General features: G+C 45.5%; 1 protein-coding gene across 6 annotated transcripts in view; it reads left to right on the forward strand.

Annotated features, from left to right (window-relative positions):
* The window catches only part of SAMD4A (sterile alpha motif domain containing 4A), a 207407-nt gene that overhangs the window by 149140 nt on the left and 39638 nt on the right, over positions 1–18629 (forward strand). For 4 of the 6 annotated variants that reach the window (XM_045013681.1, XM_045013682.1, XM_045013685.1 and 1 more), the window contains exon 3: positions 9683–9946. The exons of the other annotated variants lie outside the window; for them this stretch is intronic. In XM_045013681.1, the coding sequence (XP_044869616.1) occupies positions 9683–9946 (264 nt within the window). The remainder of the gene's footprint in view (positions 1–9682; positions 9947–18629) is intronic. 6 annotated transcript variants of the gene reach the window in all.

Genomic DNA, 18629 nt, shown 5'->3' on the forward strand with positions numbered 1-18629 from the left:
GGGGCCTGGGAGGACCATAAATCAGGCCATTTGTGTCAAATTCAGCCGCTGCAGCGTGACATCGAGGAATTTTTAGTTCCGTTTTAGAGGTAAATCTTAGTGATGGAGTCACTAATATCTCCACCACTGCACTGTGCCGAGAGTCTCCCAGCGCTTTACAATACTCTTCTCCACATTTTGAGATGGGCGAACGGAGGCAGAGAAAAGTTAAGCCACTTGTCCCAGGCTGCACATTGCATCAATGGCAGAATCCAAGCCCTGTGCTCTAATTACGGGAGGGGCTGCTTTTTGCCTTCTGAACATTTGGTCTGCCCTCCAAAGAAGCCGCAGCGTAAACATCGTTTGCTGTTCCTCATGGTCATTAGTGAAAAATGCTCCTGAAATTAGCCCTGGTGTATAAAAAAGGCATCTCCACTTCAAAAAGGGAAAGAGAATAAACAAACCCCAGTCTGCATGGCCCACATCCTACATGGATCAACAGTATGGGATAAAGAGCTACAGTCAGTTTGGGAGTGAACAGAGTCTGTTTCGCAGAGGAAGCGATCAAAGAGATAAACCATCCCACCTCGGAATTGCCCTAAATACATTTCAGGATCTTCCTGCACCTCGGTCTTTTAACTGTAATGCAGTTAGTGTTATCTAACGTGCCAAAGGAGCTATGCTGATTGACACCAGCTGAGGAGCTGGCCTTGACTGGCTACCAGAGACCACACACCAGTTTTCCTGAATAAAGGATTGCAAATTTCAAGTCTTTCTCCAGCAGCTGTTTCTGCAGATCAGATGAAAATGTCTTCTCTGTTGTAAACCATAGCCTCAGCCCTCTGGAAAAGGAGTTATTCGCCTCTCTTCGCTACAGTACGTTCAGAATCCTGGCCCTGCTAGGAAGAGTTCTGCGTCCCAGCAGTGTCTGGAGTAGGTCAGGGCATTGTCATGGGGTTTTTTTTTTTCCCTATTAGTTTTAAGTCTAAATTGGTTTGAAACCTGAGAGAGACTGCAGTATCTGGCAATTCCAAACACCATTGGGGAAAAATGGCTCCAGATCATTCAGTGCAACTTTCCCTGGGACACAAACCATTTAATGAGCCCATCTAGGCTCTCACAATTAATAATTAACTCCCAGACTGTGGTTGGCCTTTGCTCAGGTACCTCAGGGTGTGTTTGGGGGCATGAACTGACCTTTCTCAGCTTCTTCCAAGTGCGGGGGACAGGCCCATTTCCAGTGCATGTGCTTTCCTCGTGGCTTCCTGCCAGCACCCCTTGGAGAACAAAGCACAGCAGAGGGAAGACTGGCTTATGGCCCCCAATCCCAGAGGTGAAAGTAAGCCGGTCCCGTCCGGTATGGCGTACCAGCAAGAGCCAGTACGCTATGCCGGACCGGACCAGCTTCACCAGGCTGGCGATTTAAAGGGCCTGGGGGTCCTTGCAGCAGTCGGAGCTCTGGGTCCTTTAAATCACTGCTCAAGCCCCACTGCAGGAGCCCCGGGGTAGCGGCGGCAGGGCTCTGGCGGTGATTTAAAAGGGCGGGGATTTAAAGGCCCCGCCTCTTCTGGTTGAGACCACACCCCCTGCTCAAGACTCCGACGTACCGGTAAGTCCTTTACGTTACTTTCACCCCGGCCCAATCCCTTCACCATGCTGTGGAGGGAAGCTACACTGCACCCTCATAAGGGCCAGGCATGTCAACAGCACACAGCTAAGCTCCCCGTGAAGGCATGAGTATGGGCTGCAGGATCAGAGCCGCAACAGAGAAACGAATTAATGATGTAAAGTAGGACTGACAAACGAATGGTTTACCTCTCCACAGACAACGATCTGCATGCTCTGGGCCCTGCCCCATTAAACACCAGTGCTCCAAATAAAGAGTGTCTGAGGAAGATCTCCCCAGAATGATTCAAGAGGAGCAATAACCTGGTCCACCATCTTGGCTAGCATTCAGAGTGATAGGATGTACTGCTGGAGGATGCATGAGTATCTCATGAAGAAGGTCAGGGAAAGCGTGGGACCCTTACTGAATTAGGGAGGCAACCTAGTGACAGGTGATGTAGAAAAAGCTGAAGTACTCAATGCCTCGGTCTTCACAGACAAGGTCACCTCCCAGACTGCTGCACTGGGTGGCACAGTATGGGGAGGAGGTGAGCAGCCCTCAGTGGTGAAAGAACAGGTTAAGGACTATTTAGAAAAGCTGGACATGCACAAGTCTGTGGGTCTAGATCTAATGCACCCGAGGGTGCTGAGGGAGTTGGCTGATGTGATTGCAGAGTCATTGGCCATTATCTTTGAAAACTCGTAGCAATCGGGGGAGGTCCCAGACAATTGGAAAAAGGCAAATCTAGTGTCCATCTTTTAAAAAGGGAAGAAGGAAAATCTGGTGAACTACAGCCTCACCTCAGTCCCTGGAAAAATCATGGAGCAGGTCCTCAAGGAATCCATTTTAAAGCACTTGGAGGAGAGGAAGGTGATCAGGAACAGTCAACATGGATTCACCAAGGGCAAGTCATGCCTGACAACCTGATTGCCTTCTATGATGAGATAACTGGCCTGTGGATATGGGGAAAGCGGTGGGTGTGATATAACTTGACTTTAGCAAAGCTTTTGATACAGTCTCCCACAGTATTCTTGCCAGCAAGTTAAAGAAGTATAGATTGGATGAATGGACTATAAGATGGATAGAAAGCTGGCTAGATTGTCGGGCTCAACAGGTAGTGATCAACGGCTCGATGTCTAGTTGGCAGCCGGAATCAAGCATAGTGCCCTGGGGCAGTCTTGGGGCCAGTTTTGTTCAACATCTTCATTAACGAGCTGGATGATGCGATGTATTGCACCCTCAGGAAGTTCATGGATGACATTAAGCTGGGGGGAGAGGTAGATACCCTGGAGGGTACGGATAGGTTCCAGAGTGACCTAGACAAATTGGAGGATTGGGCCAAAAGAAATCTGATGAGGTTCAACAAGGACAAGTGCAGACTTGAAGTGTGTCACTAACTTTCAGAATATGATTGCAAAGGCAAGGATGTCTCATTCATCTTCCCTGCACTTTTATCAGGGCTCACTGACCTATCTTGTCTAACCAGAGCTTCTTAAATGTATCTAGCTTCCTGTCAAGAAACGCACAACCCCTTGGAATATTTAATTCTTCTTTGAGATAGACGCAGACATGTATTCCACTTATATGTGTACGCACCCAGCGTGCCACAGCTGGAGATTTTGACTAGCAGTATGCATAGGGGGGCGGTGCTCACACCTCAGGGTTGTGACTCCTCCCCTAGCTTTATGAGGCAGCACTGCCCCGACCCCCCTCAGTTCCTTCTTACTGCCTGTGATTGGAGTCAGAGCTCTGTGTGGTTTTAGCCTCACAACCTCTAAATAGACTTGGGCTCACTTATTATTGTATATAGCAAGTAGTTAGTGTTAGTTAGTAGTCTGTTTCCGCGGTGATGCACTCACTGAGGGTTAAACATTGTCCTTACTGTGGAGGAGCAATCACACACGGTGCTTCCTCTGTCTCGGCACAGCTCACATCAAGGATCATTTCATGATCTGTAGATTGTTCAAGAAAAGAACTTGGGTAGCTTGGGACCTTCGCCTCATGCACCACCTGCTCGGACAGGCCACGTGGCCTGATCCGGTACTGAGTCTCTCATCAGGTGGAAGATGACCCTTGGGCTCTGAGAGCGCTGCCACTTCACGTTCTGAAGCAGGTGCCTCTCTGAAGAAATGGAGGAGCCATTTCCCCATTGACTGCGCCGAGGAGGAGGTCACATAAGACCGATCAAGTTCTCACCAGGTCTTGGGCCGATTATTCTGCCTCCCCAGGAAAAGCACGGACAGGCACAGAGCTGGTGCCAGCGTGCAGGACAATGTGGGTACTTTTGACCCTTCCTTGTACTGTTGAATCCAGTTCTGGCCTCCGGGCATCCTTCGAGTCTAGTAAGGACGAGGGAGATGCAGGTACCGACTGTATACGAGAGACCACTTCAGCCTCTCGTCCACCCCTGAGTTTTCACCAAATGTGTCATCATGATTACAGCATATCTCAGAAAAAAGAGAATCCACATCTTTCTGTACCTTAACGACTGGTCACCAAGAGGCAGATCCAGAGAGGAAGTTCTCGCTCACGTCAGTCCCACTTTGCACTTGCTTGACTGTGTTTGGATCTCATTCTAAATACCAGAAAATCATCTTTGGCTCCCACTCAAAAAATTGCGTTAATTGGGGGCCCTGTTAGATTCCATGACATCGAGAGTGTTCTTGCTGACTGACTGTTTTCAGACAATTCGACATCTTTGCCTCAGTTCTGCAATTTCAGCCTTCCATGACTGTTCAAATGTGTCTGAGACAGTTGGACCACATGTCCTCTTGCGTGTGCCCTCGCCCCCTTCAAATGTGGCTCAGGACAATCTACTGTCCTGCTCTTCAGTCTCTGGACAGACTTGTTTGTCTCCCACCACCGGTCCTGGACTTCTTGCAGTGGTGGACCCACCTATCCACAGAATGTTTGCCAGGGCATTTCCTTTGACCAGGCATCACCAACCAAGTCACTTGTTACCAACGCCTCCCTGCTGGGTTGGGGGCATACCTGGGGTCGCTGAAGGTACAGAGACAGTGGTCTGAGCAGGAGGCCTCACTCCATATCAATGTGCTGGAACTTCAGGCCATCCACAAGGCATGTCGTGCCTTCCATGACCATATCAGACACACAGTGGTTCACATACTTACCAACAATACCACCATGATGTACTATGTGAATAAAAAAAGGGAGCACACTCCAGGGCGCTCTGCCTAGAGGCGATGAATCTGTGGCAGTTTTGCATTGAGGAGAACATTACTCCAACAGCCATCCGCTTGCTCGGGGTACAGAATCATCTCGTAGACCATCACAAGTGGTCCCTGAAGATAGATGTCCTGCGGGTCATCTTCACATTGTGGGGCATTCTCACAATCAACCTGTTTGCTATAAGGGAGAACAGGAAATGTCACCTGTTCTACTCTTGGGGTGGGGGCTTCAGTCCAAGCTCCCCCTCCGACGCTTTCCACTGCAGGTGACAGTCAACTATCCTATACGCCTTTGCCCCATCCCGATAATTTCTTAGGCAATCCTCAAGCTCAAGGCAGATCAGGCCAAGCTCAGTCTCCTTGCCCGGGCATGGCCGAGTCAGTGCTGGTTCTCTGACCTTCTCACGCTGTCAATTCAGCCTCCCATTTTGCTTCCTCTCCATCCCAACCTGCTCATGCAGAGTCATGATTGCATCTCTGCTCTCGGTATCTCATGGCGCGGCTGCTGCATGGCTGAATGAATAAGAAGAGCAGTGCACAGTGACTGTCCCACTACCAGGATGGCCTACTTAGCAAAGCGGAAGAAGTTTTCAGTGTGGTCTTTGGCCCACATGATCCAACCAATGCAGACGTCTATCCAGGACATCTTGGGGTACCTGCTACACCTTCAGAAGTCGGGTCTTGCACTTAGTTCATTGAGAGTGCATCTGGCAGCAGTATCTGCATTCCATCCCCATGTACAGAGAAAAATCACTCTTCCCTAATGCCAGGATGATGAGATTTCTGAAAGGGCTTCTACATCTACATCTACATCCTCCGCTATGAGAGCCAGTCCCCTTGTGGGACCTAAACACTGCTCTGATGGCTCGAATGGGCCCCCCATTCGAGCCCCTGGCATCTTGTCCACTGCCCCTTTGGAGTCAGAAAACCGAGTTCCTGGTAGCGATTATGTCCGCATCGAGGGTGTGAGAGTTGCAGGCTCTGATGACAGGGTCTCCTTACACACAGTTCTCTAAAGACGAGATGACTTTATGACCACACCCTACATTTTTGATTGAAGTGGTTTCTCAGTTTCATTTGCACCATGCGGTGTATTTACCTGTGTTGTTTCCTAAACTGCATTCATCTCCAGAGGAGCAGCCTCTACATACCTTGGATGACAGGTGATGTGTAGCTTCCTATCTGGATAGGACTGAACCATTTCATGCTTCACCTCGCCTGTTCGTGTCATATGCAAACCGCATGAAGCAGTCTCTACACAGGCCATCTCTAGACAAATAACATCCTATATCAAGACTGCATATGAAATAGCTTCGGCTATGCCTCCTCCGTGAACGCAAGCTCCTTCGACAAGAGCGCAAATAACGTCAATAATGGTCCTCAGTGACATTTCCATATTGGATATTTGAAAGGCTGCCACGTGGTCCTCCATCCTTACAGTTACAGGCCATTATGCCATTATTGTGTCTTCCAGAGTGGATGCAAACTTCAGAAGGACATCCTTATTTCAGCAGACTGCGAGCTCCGCCTCTTGGGAGAGGTACTGCTTGGAGGTCACTTAAGTGGAATACACATCTGCATGTACTCAAAGAAAGAGGAAGGGTTACGTACCTGTAACTGTGATTCTTTGAGATGTAATGCAGACATGTATTCCACGACCCACCCTTTGTCTCCTCCGCATCGGAGTCCCCTCTCATGGGTGTTCAGTGCAAAGGAACTAAGGAGGGGGTCAGAGCAGCACTGCCACATATAGCATGGGGAGGGGGGCTGCAGCCACAAGGCACAAGCATCACCCCTCCACGGGTACCGCTAGACAAAATCTCCAGCTCCATTGTGCTGGGCTCATACACACTTAAATGGAATACACATCTGCATCACGTCTCAAAGAACCATGGTAACAGTAAGTAACAGTTTAATATTTAGCATTGCTCTTAAAGTAATACCAAGTACCCATTGACACATCTTTTACTGTGTCATGAAAAGTTTGAGGGGAGTCACTTTCTTGAAATTGTTTAATCGAGAGAGAACCAATTATTCCACCTGCACAATGTTCTGCTACATTCTCAAGAGGCACCAGATTCTCTTACAGTAAGAACCTGAAGACCGAGGAACTCTTTAGAAGTTGGAGGAGTCTACATGCTTGTGGTGTTGTCTATTAAATTGTGCACAGTAGCAGGCTACTTTTAAATGAGTGCCTAATAAATAAGACCAGCCGTGAAATAAATAAAGTTACTGATGACAAGTATCAGAGGGGTAGCCGTGTTAGTCTGGATCTTTGCTGCTTTTAAAGTTACTGAGTTTCTCACTCATTTTCCCCCCTTTTCCCCCTATTTGTTCATCTTGTCTCTGTGCTTCTGGTCAGTCAGGAATGTTTTGGTAACATGCTTTCACCAGAGCAATAGCTGAAATTGAAACCTGGGGTATTTTTACTGCATATCTCTTCTTCTCCTCCTGATGGTGAAACTTACATCTAAAGCAGTCAGAAATCAGGGATGTGAAGGAATCTGCCTGTGTTGTGTAATTAGCTTCTTCCTGCAGAATTTTCTCTTTTCTGCAGAAATTAAGCCTTCCTCTGGAAATATATAAATAAAAGCCGTTTCTGGTAGCCGTCACCACATAACCCATCCTGTCTTGAGTTTGCATCCAGACCGATTTAGGAACTTGTGCCTTAGGTTCTGAACACAGAAGACTAATTGCCAACACTTAAATATTAAAAAAGTTAACTACATCTCTGCTGGCCAGTCTGTCAGTAGGCCCATCAAACAGACTTCCCCAGCACAGCTGAAATTTTCTGATGTTCTGTTTGTTTTAACAGATGTGCCACTGAGAGACCGCTATTAGAACTCAATATCACGAGTTAGAGCAGTTTACTAGAACCCGCAAACAAGCTGATCCAGAAGTATTTTTGACTTGGAGCAAACTACCCCCAAAAAGACTGACTAATTCCATTCAATGCACTATAATAAAACATGTTTAAATGGACATTTAAACCTTACTTATCTAGATTAAAACAAATACATTAAATGCATCTGTAGTTCAGTCAGTCTGTGTCAAATTAATGACTATACAAATAATTGAATTTGAATTTTCTGAAGCAAACAGAGCAATCTTTTTAGATATATTTCACCCATAGAAAAGAGAGATAAGTCCTTAGTTTCTCTCCTCTCCCCTACACACTTCAAATTGCCCCTATTACAACCAAAATGAACTGATGAGAGAGAGGCTCATTGACAGGTGCCTAAAAATTAATTAGATGGTACCTTGAAAAGGCACTGAAAAAATGTTGAAATGTATTCGAGTAGTAGCCTGAAACTCAGATCCTGCAATAAAAATAATTGCATTTAAATTATAGTCAGAATTAAACACTCTTCCAGAAAAGTCTCAGAAATCCTAAAACTTCTTTTTTTTATTAACTTCCCAAGCAAGAGCATCTGCATTGCTATTTAAACTCAAAGCCAGGTGAATACACACCCAGCTTTGAAATCTCTCAGATGTTGCTAAAACTCTCCAAGAAATAATCCCAAATCACTGGAGTTTGCATTGTTCTTCTTTTCCCTAGTGTTGTAAATGTTATTTGCCAAAACCAAATTCAACTGGGTCATGTTAATATATCAGTCAGGGAAAATGTAAATACATATATAACCGGAGAGAAAAACCTCAAAGGTTTCTAAGAGAAAGATTCTTGGGAATCTGATTAATCTGTTTGTCACCTAGGCATATTTATAGCATAACGTTTGATGTCTGTTTTTTCTGGAAGGTTGAAAGAGGTGCACTTTATAGCCCACCTGCTGGGCTCCTCTCTGTTGTGATATTCTCATTATTAATCATAGATTGATTGGGTCTGACTACGCTGCAAAGAAAGACCCACAGCACGGACTGTCAGAACCTGGGTTATTTGTCTCGGGCTGACAGGCTAAGAATAGCATTGTAGATATTCAGGCTCGGGCTGGAGCCCAGGCTCTGAAACCCAGCAAGAGGGGAGGGTTTCAAAGCCTGGTGCCAACCTAAGTTGGAACGTCTACACTGCTGTTTTTAGCCCTGCGGCCCAAACCCCACAAATCCAAGTGTATTGACCTGGGGCCTAAGACTCAGTACCATTCTTTACAGTGTAGTCATAACCTTTGAGTCTAAGAGATTAGTAGGATTCAAAAAGGGATAGACATTAATATGGATAATGAGCCATCCAATTGCATTAGATAGGATAACAACTGTAAGGGATGTAAATGGTCATGCTTTGGGGCATAAGCTGACCACTTGCCTAAAGGAAGTAAGAAGAAACTTCCCCTATGGGCAAGTTGTTGCATAATTGCATTATGGGGATTTTATTTCACCTTCTTCAGAAACATCTGGTGCAGGCCACTAAAGAGGATGCAGAACTAGGGGGAGTATGGGTCTGGTCCAGCGTGGCAAGTTCTGTGCTCCTACGTGTAGCTGTCTGAAAATTCCTGCTCCATCTAAAACTTCACCACTGCATCTTTTATGCAAGACAGATACTAGTCTGTGCAGAAATTAAGACAAATGGTAGCAACAGAATATATGTAGCCTCATACTACCTGTGTTTTCTGTCCTGCGTGTAACTGTGCCCTTGATGCCAGGAAAAATAATTTTAGAGTGAAAAACTTACCAGTTCTTTAAAAATTAGAAATCAAATCCATGCAACATTTTTCCTAAGCGATTAGATCTGGATCGTGTGATCCCATCCTGCTTGAGGTGTTGTATCTTTCTGTTTCTGAGAAAGCAAAAGAAAGCTCAGGCTATGATTCAGTTACTAGCAGCCAGCCCGTCATGAAATTGCAGTTCTGGAGGTAAGCAGTACACACCATGATTAACTAATTAGCTTCACTGGGGATTCTGCTGCATCCCACAACGTGAGGCGGGGAATAACCTGTTTAATTTTATTTTTTTTCAGTTCTCTCAGGCCAGACACACCACAGCCCTTTGAAACGATCTGTGTCCCTTACCCCACCCATGAATGTGCCAAACCAGCCTCTAGGACATGGATGGATGTCTCATGAGGATTTACGAGCTAGAGGACCCCAGTGCATCCCCTCCGATCACGCCCCCCTGTCTCCACAGAGCAGTGTAGCCTCTTCGGGAAGTGGTGGGAGTGAACATTTAGAAGATCAGCCTTCTGCTCGTAACACATTCCAGGAAGAAGGGAGTGGTATGAAAGGTGAGTGAAAATGAGACACCCTGCGGCCCCCGCCCCCCAGAAACAGGCTCTGCTCCAATTATATATGGTTGCACAGTTTGAAAAGAAAAGATGGCAAGACAGCGATAGATAGAAGGAAAAGATATTCCCCTAACTTTCCGTAAGATGACAGCGTTTCTTCATTTTCATTGAGAATCCAGCCAGTGTATACTTAAGATACATTTATGTGCTCTTTGTACTAGTGCTATTAATGTTTTAATACCAGGATCTTTGCACAAAGCTTAATTTGAGTGGAGAAATAAACATTGCTTTGCAAAAGATTATTTTCATTTTATCATTAGTTTCAGGCTAAGCAAGTGAGTGCCACCCAATACCACAGGGGTAGTGTAGCAAGTGGGCATTTCTCTACACAAGGTGTGTTCTTCGCTCTGTGCCGCCTTCATGGTGTTATTACAAGATGCTCTGATGTGCCAATATGCCATCTTACCGCAATTCACTTCACACCATCAGCTATTTGAAAAGCTAGGTTGTAACTCTATAGTGTGCAGCCTTAAATTCAGAATTGATCCTCTTGGGCGGGGTGGGGGGTTGTATTGTTTTGTTTTTTATTATTGCCTAAAGTAGTATAGTATAAGCTTAGCATGCCATGTGTGATTTACCATTGTGGCGTTTGATGGAACAAGAATAGCACCAGGTATTTGGAAAAGTTGTAGTTGAGAAAGGATATTTGTTTGAATTGAATTTCTTCTGTGCAGTTTGGTTGAATTTTCCACTACGTCTGCATTTTAACTGCTTTTTAGCAATAAAAATAACTATCCTTTGAGAAAGGATGCAGCATTCTAAGTAACCCATTAAGGCCCCTACCTGGCAATCAGATCTGCAGGGTGGGCCTGACTGCAGGATCAGGGCCTCAAATGTAAGGCTTTGGTTTTTTAATTATATAGAATGTATTTTTAAATGATACTGTGTTTGAGAATGGCAATACTTTACTGAGCTTGACCGAATGCTGCAAACCAAATGCTTGGAAATGTCTCATGGACTCAGCCAAGATATCGCCTACTGGCCCCATTTCAGTTTCACATTAGTTCTGACATGCACCTTTTTCTGTCACTGGATCCGTACACTAGTGTTGCTTTGGATTAGCGAGTTCTATTCCCTGCTGTGTGAACTGGGGCAAGTCACTTCCTGCCTCTGTTTCTCTTCCACCCTTTATCTGTCTTGTTTATTTACATTATAAGCTTTTTGAGGCAGGGACTGTGTGTTAGGGCTTATTTGCAGAGGGAGATTTACTGGTATAGTTACACCAGTGCAACTCCCTGTGTGGACATTCTTATTCTGCATTACTCATATGACTATGTCAATAAATTTCCCCATGTAGACAAGCCCAGTGCGATGCACACAGTGCCCAGCAAAATGGGATGCTAATCTCAGTTAGGACTTCCAGTTGTTCTTGTAATATAAACACTAAGTAATAATCAAATACAGCATGTACTAAGGAGCCTAGAGAGATCAGTGTGGAGCAGCTAATCAGAATCAACAGAGGAGGGTCCCTTATTGATTCCTCTAGGAGCTGTGCTGCCATTAGCCACACCAAGGACACTTGAGGAAAACACAGTGGTGTAGTACTTTTCATCTGTCCGTATTGAATTTCATCCTGTTTATTTCAGACCATTTCTTCAGTTTGTCGAGATCATTTTGAATTCTAAACCTGTCCTCCAAAGCGCTTGCAACCCCTCCCAGCTTGGTATCGTTTGCAAATGTTATAATTCTCTCTATGCCGTTATCCAAATAATGTACGAAGATATTGAATAGAACCAGATCCATGACAGAGCGTGGTGGGACCCCACTAGATATGCCCTTCCAACTTGACTGTGAACCATTGATAACGACTCTCTGAGTATGGTTTTCCAACTAGTTGTGCACCCACCTCATAGTAGGTTCGTGTAGGCCAGAGGTTCTCAAACTGGGGGGTTACATGGGGGGTCACGAGCTGTCAGCCTCCACCCCAAACTTCGCTTTGCCTCCAGCATTTATAATGGTGTTAAATATATGAAAAAGTGTTTTTAATGTAAAAGGGGGGTCGCACTCAGAGGCTTGCTGTGTGAAAGGTACAAAAGTCTGAGAACCCCTGGTGTAGGCTATATTTCCCTGGTTTGTTTATGAGAAAGTCATGTGAGACAGAATCAAGAGCCTTACTTAAGTCGAGATATCTCACATCTACTGCTTCCCTCCTATCCACAAGGCTTGTTACCCAGTCAAAAAGGGATATTAGGTTGGTTTGACATGATTTGTTCTTGACAAATCCATGTTGTCTTTTACTTCTCACCTTATTATATTCTAGGTGCTTACAAATCAATTGTTTGATTATTTGTTCCATTATATTTCCAGGTACAAAAGTTAAGCTGACTGGTCTACAATTCCCTGGGTTGTTCTTTTTCACCGTTTTATAGATAGGTACTATATTTGCCCTTTTCCTGGCCTCCGGGATCTCTCCCATCCTCCTCTCAAAGATTATCACTGATAGCTCAGAGATCTCTTCAGCCAGTTCCTTAAGTATTCTAGGATGTATTGCATCAGCCCCTGCCAACTTGAAGACATTGAACTTGTCTAAATAATTCTTAACTTGTTCTTTCCCTATTTTAGTTATTTATATATGTATGTAGTATAAAGACAAAGGGGCAGAAATTGCTTCATCTTTCTCCACCCATCATCATCATCATCGTTTTGCACCAGCAACGTGCCCAGCATTGTCTGGTACACAAAAATAAAGAAATTCTCTGCTCCAAAGAGAAACAGGTTAGGGAGAGGAAACTCACTTCCCCTCTCCTTTTTTCAAAGCAAATATTATTTACGAGACTGTTTGTCAGCAAGTACAACCACTGGATTCCGCACTGACCAAGAATAAATATGTACACTTTCAACTCCTTGCTTCCTTGCCTAGTTCTTCCAAGGTCCTCTCCTAGAACGGTCTAGGAACAAAGTTGTTCTTGCATTCAGCCAGGATGTTCAGATTCCTTTGTTTCATGGCGATTGCTCAACAGGGTAAATGTACCCGTTAGCTCTTTCCTTTCTTCAGCATATTACCTCCCAGCTTCCTCATCTACAGCAGCAGGGAGATGGTGTTTTAAACATAGGCTTCTGGTTCTGCTATATTCTTGAGCTGTTATATGACACTAGAGCTCATCATCAGGCTGCAGCAAACATATACCAATAAAAAGAATAATATGGAGGACAGGCAAGCAGGGCAGGAAGCGCCATGTATTGATATGTTATCCATAATCTCACCAACCATACAGTGGGAGCTGCCAAAAATACTGTAGTGGTTTGAGAAGGTAATAATTGGAGATATACTGATCTGCTAGAACTGGAAGGGACCTTGAAAGGTCATCAAGTCCAGCCCCCTGCCTTCACTAGCAGGACCAATTTTTACCCCAGATCCCTAAGTGGCCTTCTCAAGGATTAAACTCACAATGCTGGGTTTAGTAGGCCAATGCTCAAACCACTGAGCTATCCCTCCTCCCTAACTGCTGTTCAAAAGTTTTGTAACTTTCTGCACTTTCAGATCTACTTATCCTGATGTTGGGGCTCCATCTTTCATCATGTTAGTGCCAGGCAGTCGCTCCAGTGGTTGTCACTAGGAACTGGATATTTTGCATTATCTCCCAAGTTCCGTAGTCTCTGAGTTTTGTGTGCAGGTAGTCTCAGTGCAAGAGGATATGATTGCCAGTTCTCCTGTGCACTCTAGACATGTTCTGAGAAGGATATCAAAAAGAGAAGTCAAGTTTCTGAGTTACAATGCTAGCATTTTGATCATATTTTTGGTGGAACTAAATATTGGGCTGGATCCTCAGCTGATGCAAACCAGTGTTCTCCATTATCCTCTCATCTAAACTATCAGATTATGCAGTGCTACAATGTGTAACTGGGCTGGCAGCATGAAGTCTACCCCCTAAGAATTAGAAAAATTAAGTGGATTAGCATCTGCACCTTGAAGTCTTTAAACCACGATTTGAGGACTTCAATGGCTCAGACACAGGTTTGATACAGGAGTGAGTGGATGAGATTCTGTGGTCTACATTGTGCAGGAGGTCAGAGTAGATGATCATAATGGTCCCTTCTGACTTTAAAATCTATGATTCTATGATCAGCAACATACAACAAGGTGCATTATTCATTCAGAAATGCCACTTGTGAATTTTCTATGTCTAGTGTTCCATTACCAGCCAAATCCTGCAACCCAAACTCATGTCAGTGAGCTTTGTCCACACAAGTAGCCGTGAAGCTGGTGGAACTGCCCATGTGAGTAAGGGTTGCTTGTGTGTATCAGGGTTCCAGGACTGGATCCAGCTCAAGGAAGGTGTGGCCTGTTCTGAAACTACATGCTGTGAGCCAAACTTTACTTTTAGATATATTGGTGCAAATCCAGGGTCTCTCCTGAATTACTTTAGTTTATACCATAGCATTATCTTACCTTTGCTATAGCAGTTAGTGGAGTTACTCTGGATTTATACTGATGTATCTGAGGGTAGGTCTACACTTAAAATCTCTGCCAGCATATCAATGGGTTTGTCTACACTGCAATTAAACACCCGTGGCTGACTTGGGCTCAGGCTGCGGCACTGATCAATAGTGGTGAAGACATTTTGGTTCATGCTGGAGCCCAGGCTCTGGGACCCCCTCAGCATCTACACTACAATTAAACAGACTCATAGCTCATGATTAATGTCCCTGGGTGTTTAATGGCAATGTAGACATACTCTATCTGTCTATCTTAGGGTTTTATACTGACGCCCATTTGAGTACCTTCTATATAAAATCAATAGCAAAAGTGAAGTCTCTAGTGGATTTTATGGAGTCTCTGGCACCTCTCCCTTTACAGGCTCTAAACTCTGCTTGGGGTTGGACTGGGGAGGTGGGCTGAGTTGAGGGGAGAGGTTGGTACAGGTTTGAGAATAGTCATGAGTGTTCATAGTGTGGTTAGCTAGGTCTGTTAGGGGTGTGATTATTTTGGTGGCATAACTATGGCCAAACTCCTAGTGTAGATGCAGTTCTACTGGCATAGGAGAACTTATGCCTAGAGCTGGTTTTGCTCACCAAGCCAGAATAAACTGTGCTGTCAGAAGCACTTTTTTGTCAGTACAAGTGCACCTACCTTAGAGGGGTTTTCTGGCACGATTATCCCGGTATAGCTATACTAGCACAGCCACAGAGTGTAGACAAGGCCTGAGAGCAGAATTAGCTCCAGACTTCTGTTTGAAATGTAGATGACACGTTTTCTGAATAACTGATTAGAAACACCTGGCATGAAAAAAACCCCTAAAGCTGGACACAGTGTTTGAGCTATCACAGGGTGACTGAGTAATGAACTATTAGTAACTGGTGAGTCAAGAGTAACCCTGCGTGTGTGCAGGATAGCTCGGCGCTTGCCAGCGCTGCAGATCATTAGGGAGTAAGAACTGCATCCTGCATGGTGACTTTCCAGGTACTGCCATTACATGGTCCTAAAGAGCTCAACACCTTGTAATCTCTGCCCTTTGCATCCGATTTTCCTTTCATGGGGCTAGAGCCCATCTGGCCCTTTTGCCGGTGCACGGTGGGGAGGGGGAGTAAGGAGCTGTCCTCTGCCCCTCCCCCCAGCTCAGAGACTTGCGGGCTCTGCACTGAGGGGAGCTCAAGGATTCCCCCTGCCTAGTTCAAGAAAGCAGGGTGATGCCCTAAGGGATCATTATAACACCACCAGTATGTGCCCCCCATTGGAGCCGGCGTGCAGGGTCTGCTGAGTCTGCCACAGGGATGTAGCGGTTTGCACACACTCTATGCGCACAGGGGAGCTGAAGAGCCCTGGCGCCCCCCCTTGGGGTCGTGTGGCTCTGCGCTGCAGCCCCTTACGGTGGGCTCAGAGCTGTGAGCACCGTCTGGCCCTTCCCACTCCATTTTCCTCAAGGCTACATGTCGGACTTCTGTGGAAGCATCACCAGTGAGAAGGGCCCCATCACAGGCAGAGATGGGCCCCAGCTGTGGGCTGAAGTTCTGCAGCGCGTGAGGGTGGTTCGGACCTGAGGTTCAGTGCCGTCTTTTATGGAGAATAATCGTGTGCCTCAAGCTGGAACCTTCGTCCTGACTCGTCCCAACATGCTTTACTGGCAGCGTATGCTGAGGACAGATGCCCACTGGGGGCATGGGGACAGATGTGGCTCCACTATCTAAAACAGGTGCTCATGCTGGGTTGGGTTACATCCATTTACACTAGAAACCAGAGGCTTTCTGTTGCTGTGCTCCAGCTTGCAGTTGGGGTAAGGGGCCCAACAGGACTGTTTGTAAAACGGTTGCATGTCAGGGCTTTTGGAATAGTGCTTACTTTAGACTTCCAGGATTGGTGTGTACCTGGCTCCCGTGTTTGCTCTGCAATTATCATTTTCTTCCTTAGCTCTCAAAATCTAGCATTTAAGTCGTTTAATTTAAATGACCTGGGATGGTGACTGAGGCCAAGGAACTTGAGCTAAATACTGCTGACTGGGCTACTTGGCATTTCCTCTGTTTCCTTTTGAATTGAGTTTGGGGTGAGACCTTCAGCAAACAGCTCCTCTGTGTGCAAGAGCCAAGGTCAAGCAGGAAGATGCTGGGACACTCTCACTAAGACATTCAAAGGGGGGGCTAACGCACCGAACACATGGTAAACTTCTCTATGTACCCAAATCTGGAGAAATAGCTACACAGGTATGACATGCTGAGGAAGGTGCTGCGAGATGGTTGTTCCAGTGGAGGCAGGGGGTGGGTTCGACATATCAGGCGAAATTGTCAAGTGAAGGAGCTTAGGTTGCTCTTCTGTCCATTGTGCACCTAAACACTGTATTTGTATGTGCCTCTTCATGTGTTTGTGCACAAAGTTACCTGGGGTGTGGGCCTAACTTGGGTGGCTGCATTTGAAGGTTCACCCCACTGAATCTTTCTGCAGTGTTAGGTTAACTGAGCGTCTCATAACCATTTTTGTAAGGAACATACTTCAAGGCTTTCCAACCCAGTGACAGCCGGCACTAGATAACTTTCAGCCCAGGGAATCACGACTTAGAGTCTGAGATTGTGGGAACATGCCCTTCTGACGCTGCTGGAACTGGTTAAAGTCTGCAGCTGTAACATGCCTTTGTAATTTACAACCTCCTGAGAAATATTTCATGAAGGGCCTAGCGCACTCTAGCGAATAGTCCAAGCAACCAGGGTAAGGAGGAGTCCTTCCCAACATGCTGCAAAGCCGCTGCACAGCTGTTGGGGGGGGAGGGATAGCTGAGTGGTTTGAGCATTGGCCTGCTAAACCCAGGGTTGAGAGTTCAATCCTTGAGGGGGCCTACTAAGGGATCTGGGGCAAATCAGTGTTTGATCCTGCTACTGAAGGCAGGGGGCTGGACTTAATGACCTTCCAGCTCTATGAGATAGGTATATCTCCAAATATTTACTGCTCCAATTCAGACCAATGGGAGTTTTGCCATTGATTTCAGTAATTGAAGGATCAAAGCAAAAGTCCATCCAGCTTCCAGGCTGCTGTGAGCTGAGCGTGTGCCAGGTTCTTTGTAGGAGGAGCACTTTAGTGTCTCAGTCCAGGAATATACCGAACACCTCTGCAGAGGGAGATTTGTCCAGCCCTCCTTTCCCAAAGGAAGGTCATAGTGACATGGAGCCATTTGGATATGTGTCGGGGGTGGGGAATCTTGGAAGATGAGCTCACCCTGACCCTTGACAGGAATAGACTGCAAACAATCCCCAAAGATCTAAGTATCCTCCTCCCACAGTGGCTTTTTACCTACCATTTCTATGTGCATTTATTGCTTGATCTGGGAGTTAGTCCATCGCCCATTATAACCATACCATTTCTAAGTGACTTGAAAAAAAATACAGTAAAATAAGAAATCACCACAACCTTTTATTTTGTCAAAAACTCTGTAAAGAGGGTGTTTGTTGGAAATGTCAATAGTCTAAAAGGACACATGATGCTAAAATAAAAATAGGTAAATTCAGGTTCTGATATTAGCCCCAATTCAGCAACGCATTTTAGCGTATGTGTAGCCAGAAGCACATGCTTAAATTCATCCCGGCTTAGCAAAGTACTTAGGTATATACCTGACAACAGTGGAACATAAGCATGTGCTTCAATGCTTTGCTGAACCAGGGCTGTAGGATGTTGTACCACAGACTAGAACTGGGAAGGAAGCATGTTTCAGGTAATATGATGGAGTTTGGATTTGATACTAAGCTACACTTCTGAATTTTGTTACACACCCAGCTGTGACAGCGTGTGGTTCTTCCACATAGAAAAAAAATTAAGATTCCTTATACCATTTTAAATGGTTATTTCAACTTTTTCCCCCTGTTCATCAATCAATGTGTGTGTGAGCATAAGTGGTTGTGGAGATACTTTTGCTCATTTTCATTAAAACTCACTTACTAACTTCTCAGAGTCCAGAAAAATACAGAAATGAAGGGCCTCCCTTTCCTGGGGGTATTTACAGCATTGTAGCTACTCTGATGTAACTACGCCAACACAAGCTCCGTGTAGATGCACCCTGCGCTCGCGTAAAATAGGGGGTCCATCCGGGCATTGGTTTCTCATTGTGCAACAGTGGAGTTTTATGAGTTCTTAGCCCTCATTTAGGGCTTCGACAGCTATTTCAATATGTAGATAATGCCCATCCCCAGTGACCAAAGGGGTCTG

The sequence above is a fragment of the Mauremys mutica genome, chromosome 4, assembly GCF_020497125.1.
Source record: "Mauremys mutica isolate MM-2020 ecotype Southern chromosome 4, ASM2049712v1, whole genome shotgun sequence".
Taxonomy (NCBI): domain Eukaryota; kingdom Metazoa; phylum Chordata; order Testudines; family Geoemydidae; genus Mauremys; species Mauremys mutica.